At 36.1% G+C, this 11,879-nt stretch overlaps 1 protein-coding gene across 5 annotated transcripts in view; it reads right to left on the bottom strand.

Annotated features, from left to right (window-relative positions):
* Window positions 1-583: 583 nt before the first annotated feature.
* The window catches only part of EXOC1 (exocyst complex component 1), a 55,689-nt gene continuing 44,393 nt past the window's right edge, over window positions 584-11,879 (bottom strand). For all 5 annotated transcript variants that reach the window (XM_067530639.1, XM_067530640.1, XM_067530641.1 and 2 more), the window contains 7 exons: window positions 11,289-11,399; window positions 8,930-9,006; window positions 8,108-8,336; window positions 6,701-6,884; window positions 3,795-3,994; window positions 2,528-2,722; window positions 584-1,284 (listed from right to left, as the gene is read on the bottom strand). In XM_067530639.1, the coding sequence (XP_067386740.1) occupies window positions 1,132-1,284; window positions 2,528-2,722; window positions 3,795-3,994; window positions 6,701-6,884; window positions 8,108-8,336; window positions 8,930-9,006; window positions 11,289-11,399 (1,149 nt within the window). In that variant the 3' untranslated portion in view covers window positions 584-1,131. The remainder of the gene's footprint in view (window positions 1,285-2,527; window positions 2,723-3,794; window positions 3,995-6,700; window positions 6,885-8,107; window positions 8,337-8,929; window positions 9,007-11,288; window positions 11,400-11,879) is intronic.

Below are 11,879 nucleotides of genomic sequence, written 5' to 3'. Positions count from 1 at the left end.
TGTCTGCATGTAATTACATGAATCCAAAAGTGGGGATATGTTCAGATGGTTTCTTTGGAGTGGTTTTTCTTGATAAATGTAATGTTATTGACAACTTATTGTTTGTATTCACGCTTATGCAATGTGCACAAGTTAATATTACAGTATAAACATTTAAGGATTTTTAAAAATAGGTGCCTAATGTTAGGTTTTTAAGTCCATACTTGGGGACCTAAACAAATGGCCTCATTTTCAAAGTGACTGGCACCCAGAAGCTCCCATTTGGGTAACTTAAGAACCTTGTTTTTAGGTATACAATTTTGTAAATCTTGGCCTTAACATTTTGGAATTCATGCATTTAAAAAAAGGTTTTAGCTATATATGATAGAGCAGGTTTTCTGCTTAATGTATGGCTGTTCTGAAGTTCAGTCATGCTCTAGTAAACACCAATTAAAAAAGTAAATGTATGCTTAAATAAAAAATATGTATTGTTTTCTGCATTGTCTTGGGTACCTCATTTTGGACTTGAGAGAGGTGTGACTTTTTGCTGTGGGGAAAGTACAGCTGAAGAATTAATGACTACCCGGAACAAAGTTTATGGGTACACTGTTTGAAAGATTAGTTTTACTTACGATCTGAAGAGTTACAGCCACATAGTCACATTAATTCTCAAAACATGAATTTAGTATTTTCATTGAATGAACTCCACACCCACATATTACAGCTTGAGGCAGGGAAAAAAACAAAAAAAACAGTTCTATACAATCTTTTTAATGATTACATAATTTCCAGGATGCAAAGTACTAGTGAAGTCAGATGACCGTAGTGTCCTTTCAAGGTGCTCTGAATATACAAAGGTAATTGCTGTTAGCAAGAAAGAGTAACAAACTTAAAAAAATGGCATCAGTGGAAGAAAAATTAAATATTAAGTGTTTATGAATTTAATGCTTTAAAACAGTGCTTCAATCCAGTAGGAAAGCAATACTGCTATTTAGGCTTTTCATTCTGCATTGAAATACATCTGAGATGGAAATATGACTAGACATTTAAGAATATATATATACTTGTAATTTCATCTTAAAGCAAGTGACACATATAGATAGTTCTTGATATTTTTCAAGCACTTTTCTGTTAAATTTTCCTTTGTAGATGTTAGTGAGACTGTGCAATACTGGAGCAATAGTCTAAGATGTCCTGGATAGTGAATTCCATGGTAACACCTGATCCAGGATAGCAGCGGGCTATCAAGCCTTCAAAGTGTTTGTATTGGCGTATAAACTCATCTTGCATAGAATGCCATACAACCTGTGAAGAAGGAAAGCAAACTAAAGTAAGTGACACTTTACAGAAACAGAGACAAAGAATTCAGATAAATAAGATATTTGTTATATAGAATTCCTGTAAGTCATTCTATAAACATTTACACAACTTCTAACAGTCAAAACTATGAAGTAAAAGACAGAGACTTTTGGTTGTTTTTTTTTTTTATTTTTATTTTTTTTTATTAAATATTAAATTGTGTTTTGTCAGTTTTAAATAGAGACAAGGTTTAAGTACAAATTGCTCAATTAGTTACATGGGATAAGAGGGTGAGATTTTACAAAATCCTCAGTGCAATGCCCTAATTCTGCTCCCTCTGAAGTCAATGAAAGTTCTACTACTTTGGGAAAAGAATTAGGCCACTACTGAGCACTTTTAAAAATCTCACTCACAGCACTGGAAGAGATAATGAACTGAAGGTAGTATTCTGTGCCAAAACCTATGTATGGGAATAGAAGAATTTTCAGACCAGACAAGTGGTTCATCTGGTCTGATATACTAGATCCCACACTCGCCAGCACCAGATGTTTCAAGAGTGCAAGAAACCCAATAATGGACAATTATGGAATACCCTCAAGGGAAGTTTTGTCCTAACTCTCGTTAGTGGTTGATTCAGTTTGTCAAAAGGAGTGGAGGCAACTGGAGGTGAATACCTCTTTAACAAAACCCAGCCCTCAAAACATTGTGTTTTGAGAGGGCTCATGTAGGGTTCCAGCAAACACTGATTTTCAGAAGAGTCCTGAAGCTCAAGGTGCATCCCTCAAGTGGGAATATGCAACAACAAACATGCCAAAAGAAGTTATGATGGCAAGTTACTACTTCACAGAATACAGAGCTGTAGTTTACATAGCATTCCTTTGGTGCAAGTCAAGATGCTCATTTTCTCTCATTCCTGTAAAGCTTCATTTTAGAGAAACAGACTAACGGCTACAAGTAGTAGAACATTTGTACAGGCATTAAAACAATCTGAGCCCTGGTCTACACTTATGTCGACCGCTCTGCTTCCCTTCTGCACACTGTCTACACTGCGCTGCTGTTCCCGTCGAGCTAGCACTATGCTTCTTGAGGGGGTGGTTTTACTCAGTCGACCTTCTGATTGATTGAGCGAGTCTATACTGACCGCTCAATCGATCCAGAAAGATCGATTTGGCGGCTGCGAATTTGCCACCGTCAGTATAGACATGGCCTGAGATTTCAGATTATTCTTTATAACAAATCTGAGTTTTACCTGAAGTAAGTTTTCTTCTTCACAAAGATGTTTGTCCACCTTCTTATAGAGATTATCCAATCCTTTCTTCACTTCCTTACCAGGATATTCCTTTATAACTTTGCGAAGCTCTTGTTTATTGAAAGCCAGTTGGTAACTTACTTCCTCTTCTCTTACGCCTTGTGCCACACGAGCTTCAACACCCTCAAAGAAATGCTAGAATACAATTATACTATTAATATAATCATAGATCTAGGGTAGTTCACATAAAGGTGGGAATACTGATCTGCTGGCATGTCTTATTTCCACATGACAAAAAAAAAAAACCCTACTTCAATGGAACAATACTGATTTACATGAGCTAAGAATTTGGTTCCGCTCCGCTAAACAGAGCGGTGTCCAGCACCACCGCACTAGAGCGCTGGTTAAGTAATAACTCAAAAGGAGAAGTGTGACCACTTCTTGCAGCATCTGGGTTTTCCCTTGAAATCTTCTGTCAAGTGCTAATCCAGCCTAAAACTAACAAGATCATAGCCTGAAGAAATATAGCAGACAAGCACTGGACGTCTAATGCAGAAAACATAAAAGAAGCAATAGTGGTGCACATAAGCATAAGATACTAAAATACGCATTCCAGAGAGGAGCAGGCTTACAAAAATGTATGTAGGGAATGTCATAGTTTGACTCTCATTAGGTGACAAGCATTATAGCGCGCGCTCTCTCACACACACACACACACACACACACACACACACGCACACGCACACGCGCGCACGCGCACTATGTGACTATAGCAAAAACGTAATTAACAATATCAAATTACATTTGATATGCACAGCGGAAATATTTTACAAGGCTCACTATGTTATCCAATTGAATAACTCAACTTAAAGCAAAATGTGCTGCCCTATATATGGATCTGGTTTTGGGAATTAAACTACTTTTAAAAAATCCAAACACTCATTAGAAACAGGGTAATAATGCTCTAGGGGTGGGGAACAGCATCCCCAAGCTCCTAATTAGTAATTAAAGTTAGTGTTGGAAAAGAATATTTGTCCTCACATGAATATTTGGATAAAATTTTTGCTATATGCTAGTCAGCAGCCGTGGTGGTGTTAAATCATTGCCCTGGGGGAAGATGAGAGCCCTTTGGTTGGAAGTTAACAGAAGAAATGGCATCTCTTCACAAGTCTGGTGCCATAAACTCAAAACATACAAATTAAATAGTGTTTGGAAAAAGACAGTTGTATTCTGCATCAGAAATACAATTAAATCAAAATATGCTTACATTTAATTTCTCAAGAGGCTGTCCCAGTGAGTAGATGACATAAGACTGCAGATGATCAGTGTATTTCTGTTTGGCTTCTTTTTTTTCAGCCTCAAGACATGAGATTTTCAAACGAGAGAGAGTTGCAAAAATATGGTGGAAGTTCTCCATCATAACCACATCCCTGGGTGTTTTCTGGCTTTCATTTGCTACTTTCTCCACTAAAAGCAGTAAAAAGATTCAACACAAATCTCTTAACATAATTAAAAGCTGACCAAATTATGGAAAAAAAGAGAGAGCCTTGTAAGATTAACACAAAAGAGCCAACTATAAAAACAGTTCCAGAAAAGTGTCTTTGGCTTTCATGTCAAGAACAGTCATTTGTATAATTTTAGAGTTCTTTAATTTTAGAAAAATCCACAAACTAAATTTCTCTAGGAAAATTACCTATTTAGGGAACTGCATGGGATAAAAAACAAATAGTAAGATTTCCCACTATATTATATCCGTCCTTTTAAGCAGAGATGATTCACACATGACTTTTCTACTTGGAAAGTCTGCCAAATTGATTTACATTGCTGAACAAGTGAGTACATAAGAATATTCAAAGCAGCAGCACATTCACATTTAGTACTAAACTACAGTACTAAACTCCTTACATTTATTCATATTATAAATTGACACAAGGTGACGATTTCACTTGCACTTATTTACATGACTGATGCTTTTTTAAAAAAAGCAACCAAATGATTACTACACTTGTGGAGGTTTACAAATATAATCTTGTGCCCTTCAAAAAGAGATTTAAGCACTGTCTCAAAACTGAAGAAAAAGGTAATATAAAAAAGTATTCATAGTCTCCATTTTCAGTTATTGAAGATTACTGTGTTGCACTATGACCTCTAGTCAGCATATCCCAACTTTTCTTACTGCAAACAATTTTTACGTAAGACATCAGTCCCTATTACCAAAGTTACCTTGTTCTTCCAGTCTCTTCTTTTTGAACAGGAATGCCCATTAAAGTGCCAGACTGATAACCTCGATGATGGAAGCATTCATTTTGTCCACAGAACAGATTCAGCATAGCCAATGCTAGTGTGAATTTCCACACACTGCCCCATCATTGTACCTCAACCTACTTCTGGATCACCACTCCAAGTGTAGTAAAGTCTCTATACCCATGTATCCATTAGACTTTCTATTGAAAGTATTAGTGAGGATGCCACTGTAGTAGTAATTTTTGTGGCATGAATTCCTGTGCTCTAGAAAATTAACTGAGACCATCAATTCATTTCAGACAGACCACTGAATAGTCATTAGGAAAATTTCCAGAGGGGTAGCCGTATTAGTCTGTATGCAGCAAAAACAACGAAAGTCCTGTAGCCCTTTAAAGACTAACAAATTTCTGTGGGCGTAAGCTTTCGTGGGCTGCAACCCATTTCATCAGATGTGTGCCTGCCAATTTTGGTCTTCCTTTCTTCCATTATATCCAAAGCATGGCAGCTACAGACATCTTTCTGAGGCTTAGTACACACTTACTGGGAAATTTGGCAGCAGTCTACGGGAGTTACGCAAGTTACTCTCTGTAGCTTGTGTAACTCCTATCAACTTCCTAGCTTCCTTTTAGCATGCTGTCTCCACTGTGCTGCACCAACGGGAAATGTGGCACTACGCTTTTTGAGGAGGTGGTTTAATTGAATCGACTTCTGGATCAATTGAGCGGATCTTCACTGCTGCTCAATCAGATAGATCGATCTGATAGCAGCGAATTTGCCGCCATCAGTGTACGTGCCCTGAGCTGCCCTGACCACTTCCAAACAAAATCCCTTACTGCATTAAGTTCAAACACCTCAGGTTCAAGACTGCCTAAATCTCGGATGTCATTTTGTCTTAATATCATTCTCAGTCGTCCTTTCTGTTTCGTCTCCTTTTCCCATTTGTAACTTTGTGCTTTCTTTGAGGCTTCTCCCCACTGATTGGGAGCAGTCTGCCCTCTTTTCTGCTAAGTATCCCCCTCCCCCTCTTCCCCTTTATTTCTCTCCCACACACACACAAATACCTTCTTAAAACCCCCTTCTGTGAATCCTTCCTGTCCTGATAATCTCACCAATATTACCACCACATCCTCCAATGCCTCAGTTTTTGCTCTTTTGGATTTGTCTCTTGGACTGTAAACTCTTCAATTGTCTTCTCACTTGTTTTGTAATGTTCTACATACATTTGTGATGCTATAATTCAACGTGATGACTGAAACAAAAGTGAAAGTCTCAATATTTAATTGGAGTCTTCAAGCTCTTTTACAGCCTTTAAGAAGGTGACTATTTTGTTTATAAAAGCTTTTAGTAGTGCCACTCAGTAACAGACTATATATGCATATATAAAAGTTTAAAATGCATATATATTTTATGATAAAATATTGAATATTTGTCTCTCCTCCCCATGCACAGCCCTGAACTCTGGTCATAGCAGGTGCGTGAAAGAGAAATTCTCTTTAAAATAGTCTGCTTTAGACATTAAAAAAGCAACTCTGTCTTAAGTTCACTTTACACATACTATTATGTTACTGATTTCAATTAACATTTTCGAAAAACGGTGATACCCAAAATTTCAACCTAGGTTTGGTGTCAAAGGCTTGTGACAAGATCTTTTTTATAGCAATAAATGCACTTTTCAAATTTTTGGAACTACAATGCCCAATAGTGCTGTCATCAGGATCGGTTTACGATGGGCGATATGCTGGATCTGCAGGATAAATACTTTCTACCAAATTGCTGTTTGGCATTCGTCATCTGCCAATTTATGGCAAGCTATTAATTAATGTTAGTTTTAGGGGGACCATATATTCTGCTCTCCTAATTCAAGGAGAAAGTATGTCAGGCAAAGAATGGGTTTTGTGGAAGTATGGTGGGCATTGCAACAGACCTTACCATTGATGAAAACACTTCTAATAAGTTTTATGTAGGCTTTATCTAGGTCTCCTCGACGCTCTGCATTTTTGAAAATAGATTCAGCAAGCGCTGCAAATTCTTCAAATTCAGCAACAAACGTAAGGATCCCAACTTTACTCTTCTTTGATATCTTTACCTCCTCCATCTGCTTTATTTGATTACTCTTAAATTAAAAACAAAAAGATTAGTTAGTCCATATTTTTTCTGAAACTTGGCCTGAAAGAAGAAATAAGAAAAATATTCAAACATATTGAAAAATAAGTAAGTTTTTTCACAAGACCTGAATAATTTTCCTTTTATTTTTGTATGATCTAATTTTTTTTTTTTTTTTTTTTTACTTTTTACTCAAACAAACCTTTAATAAATCAGGATAACACACTATAAATGAAAACATGTGTATACCAAATATCTGAGCTTTTATTTTCCTTCTTAGTTTACGTAAAGAGACACACATTCTGATGCCTACTAGAAGCAATTAGCAATTTATACTAGTATTTACAAATATCAAGAGAGTTGTTTATTAAATTAACTTTTATATTCAAAGGCAGCCAAGTTTAAAACACCTAAGAAGGGAATTAAACATTGTTCTTCCTTTACTTAGTTCTTATCATAAATGGGATCATCAGTAAGTTTTGTCTCCCATCCTTGGCTAGGTCTACACCGGAAACTTTTGCCAGTGTAATAATGTTGGTTAGGGATACGTTTGGGGTTTGGTTTTTTTATTTGAGGTTTTTTTAATGACATTTTTATACCAGGAAAGACCTAGTGTAGACGCAGTTATACTATTACAAAAAAGTCTGATTGATGATATAGCTTATTTTATTCATGGAACTGTTTTCACCAGTAGAAACTGTGTTTACATTAGGAAGGTTTGCCTGTACAGTTATACTGGCAAACCTTTGCTATTGTAGATAGACATCTGTCTCTTTCACACATGTACTTTTTGATTCTGATATGGGCATAAAAAAATTTCTTTATTAAAATAAACCCAATTTTGTTCAGCAAGTCAGAGGTGACCCAAGGGCTAAATTCTGCTTGCCTTGCTCATGTCTGTAGTTCCAAGAGATTACTGGTGAGAGAAAAGTAGGCAGGATTTAGCACTGGAATACTAAGGATTTGAGTTCTCAGAAGTGGCTGAATTTTTCCAGTTCCTTCTTGAATGCTCATTAGACAGAGCTAACCACCAATTATTTTTATTTTTGCAAGTGCATCCAAGTTATTTTATGTTTATTTAAAAAGCAATACATAGTGATAAGATTCTTTTTATTCACTTTTAAATTAATGCCAAAGACATCTAAGATGTAGGGTTGTTTTAGATTTAAACTGGCTAGCAGTTGGCTGCCTTTAACATTATGACTATTTTAATCTAAGTAATTAAGAACTTACAATGCATTTGTCAAAGTTCCTTTTGACAGTCACCAAAACATTTCCAAGCGTTGTGCTGAGAAAGGAAGCGGGGTCCACATTTTGTGCTGTCCATACATGGTGACTCATCTTAACTAACATATAAAGGGAATTAAAGCTATCAATCTTGTCACCGAGAGCTATAAGGTTATTTAGCTCTGGCTCAATACAGCGAAATATTTTTATCATCATCTGTCGGATCATGTCTTTCCTGTTAAAAAAATAAATAAAAATAAATCTGTTAAATACCCATACATTTTTTCTGTCAGTCTCATTTTTACTTAAACTTAATGAGTATCAAGATTTTCAGGGCTAAAAGGAAAAATAAAGTAATTTTTGCCAAGTCTTAATGGGTCACTGCTAAGGTCAAAAAAACTACAGTTTAACTACACTTTAACATGTTTTACTTCACATAGCCTGCTATATCCTAGAAAGTCTATCTGGTTTCCAAAACAGAGTCTGCCAAAGTTCAGACTACTCTCCTGGGTATGTTTACAAACATAACACAGAGGTGGGTTTCTTTGTAGATTAAGCAAGCAGGAAGCATACTGAGTTGTTTGTTAAATATGTCTGCCTACATTATAATAAAACAATGTAACTGTAATAAATTTAAAATTAAGTAGACATTATACAGGTTAACTATTCAATGTTTAACTGACAAACTTAGAAGTAATTAATTTTAACTGCAGGAAACAAAGTAACTGTTGATTTATCACTATGAGTAAAAAAATAAGATTTATACTTCACTAGAGAAAATAAATCTCTAGACTCAAGAATGAACAATGACGAAATATTAACACATACTCAGATAATATAGTTTGTGGAACACCAGAATTATGAGATCGGGATAAAGTTCCTCCATCCATTTCCTCTGCTTCATTCTGCAAAAGTTATGCAGGTATTTTACATAAATACGAATCTTAAAAGCAAGGAGTTAATTAGGTTATATCCCTATCATACTAAAATTCTGAATTAAACAGGTAGATATGTCTAAGAAAAATAATTACCATAATTCTTTGAAGGTTATATTTACCATGGAGACACACATTCATCCTCTATTACAAAACAAGACATCTGGGCACACTCCATGGCGTAACATTCTGAACCACTATATCACCCCCTCAGCAGATGGTAAACATAGTGGTCACCATTAAATAGCCAACATTTTCTAGTCAAGGTTTTGTCATTGCCTTAAGTTCTGCAAAACACTGTCCCACCCTATGATCTTCCCTTGATTGTTTTTACTTTGCCTTACCAACTGTTAGTGTTTATAAGCTAGTCAAAAACATCTTATAATAAATTATATCAAATGCTGCTGACAGAACAGCATGGACATCTTTCACTATCTCTAGAAAGAGATCATCCACAAAAGCCACCTATGCAACCTGTCTCATACCCAGATCTGTATTCACATTGACACAATCTAAGGCAGTGATATACTCAATGTCTCTCTAATGTGTTTTCAAGAAATGGGAAGGTGGAAGATTAAATATGGGCAATATTTGGCCAGATTCAAAACAAATATCCACCTGATGCTGACAGCCAGGCTACACAACGGTTTCCTTAACTGAAGCTAAACAACGTACCACCTGAAGGGAGGTGTTGATAATCTCCACCCAGTTTCCTACTAGCCTTCAAAGCATAAATTGTAGTGCTTATCTATTGCCAACACCATTGCAACAACTTTGCAAAATCTGTAAGGTATGGTACATAAATAAGCAACACTAGACTAAACTCAAGCAGAGAAGACCGTGGATGAAATTCTGGCTCCATTAAGGCAATAGCAAAACTTCCAATAACTTCAATAGGGCCAGCATTTCACCCTTTATGACTGTGCAATGTGCATCCACAGAAGTAAACTTTTAAAATCACAGTCAGCTTGACTTTCTCTGCAAAGTAACATGACATTTCTTCTTGACAAGGACTATCAAGACAGGAGCAAGGACAGCCTCAACTAATCATGTTGCCTTCTATTCAAAATAAGTCCCGACACCTACCATGCCTCTGTCTGCAAGTCAGGCAGTTGCACATACAAGTGCATATTTAGTTTTCTATTCAGTTGTCCAGCTACCTGTCTGTATGCACAACTCCCCAATTTGTATTAACAATTATAGTAGCCATGCATGCAAATGTAATCACCTAGGTTAAAGTCAGTCTCTAAACTCAGTCTAAATAATTTAGCTTTAGCTTCACCTTCACAGGCCAGCCAAACCCTGTTAGAGACTGTTTTAGTTTGAATAGTTTAAAATAGTTAAACAGATTGTTCCTTCATTTAGTTTGAAGCCCAGTTTACATATGGATAGTTTTCTGTGGCAGACATCTTCCTAGCACAGCTAAAAGATCTCTTGAAGCAACTGGGACGTTTTAAGTAAGTACAGACATTTTCTAAAAAAAGCATTTAAGAATTAGCATCTCATATGAAAGCTTAAGAAAACTTCAGAAACTTTGAAAATCTAACCATTTTAGTAGAAGACACAGAAAGAGATAAAATACTTAAAGGGGGAAATCACTTACTTCTGAAGGGAAAAAAAGAAAAAAATGGTGTGTGATTAGCAACAGAATCTCACTAATAATAATTATAAAATACCAACAGTTGTAGAATTGTGCACTGAGGAACATTCCCAAAAAACAATGTACTATGAAGGTTTACCTTTATTTCACACACACATAGTAATAAAGGGAGTCTACATTTTAGATTCCCCCCTTTTATTCACCACCACTATTCCAAATACCATGTTCCTTAGCATTTCAACAATACATTTAGAGTGAAAAAAAATTCAAAATAAAAAGACAGGATCTAACTTACTACCTCCTTTTCTTCTTCCACTGTTTAATTATAAAGGAAAGTCAGACTTCCCTTTACTATAGTATTAGGAAAAATCCATGGTGCACTCTAGACTTCTTTGATATTAACTTGCACACTACAAAAATTCTGCAGACTATTATTCACGCTTTAAGGCCCAAGCTTTCAAATGCAAATGCACTTGAACAACTTTATTCATATGAGTAGCTCCACTAACTTTAATGGGAGTAATCGTGTGTATTTGTAGCAATTGGGCCTTCATCCCCCACAAAATTATTTCAACACATAATGCAACAATTTTGTAGTTAACTATCAGACATAGATTATATATAATTTTAGCTAAATTGAAGTAAGACATACCATTGTTGTTCCAGGTGTGCTTTGATGCTGTTGTAGTTTGAAGAATTTACTAATGAAGTCCTGTTCTGCCAGACACAGGGGCTCCAATTCACTTAGAACTTGCTCAAAGATCTAAAGTAAACCAAAATGATTTGATTAAACACACAGACATCAAACAGGCTGAAGTGTACAAAATCTACCTAGGGATTAACAAACCTGCTCATTTCTGCAAGTGTCCAGTAGTTAGGGACTGAACACTACGAGAGTGCTTCAAAGGGGCTCAGTGATTGGGGTATGCCTTTTGTTAACCTGCAAGCTAAAGTAAGGGCTGGCATAGCCCTGAGGAGATTGTTCAAGTGGCTAATAGAGGGGAGGTGTCAGGGAACTGACACCCAATTAAGCACCAACAAATCTCTTTCACTGGAGGTAAGGGGGTAACAAGGTAACTCTCAGTGCTAGGTACCCCAAGAAGCATCACAGCTTCTTGCATATACCACCTTCTGCAATCAAACTCTGAAGTCAGATTTCTACCTAATGTATAAAAGCAATAGGAACCGTAGCCTGATATGATTTTCAAAAGTTCTAACAGTAAAACAGTCATTTTAAAAAGGT

Source organism: Emydura macquarii, unplaced genomic scaffold, assembly GCF_026122565.2.
Source record: "Emydura macquarii macquarii isolate MOO-44397 ecotype Brisbane River unplaced genomic scaffold, CSIRO-AGI_Emac_v2 contig_3108, whole genome shotgun sequence".
In the NCBI taxonomy this organism is placed as follows: Eukaryota; Metazoa; Chordata; order Testudines; family Chelidae; genus Emydura; species Emydura macquarii.
This window is presented reverse-complemented; position numbering and strand designations above follow the sequence as displayed.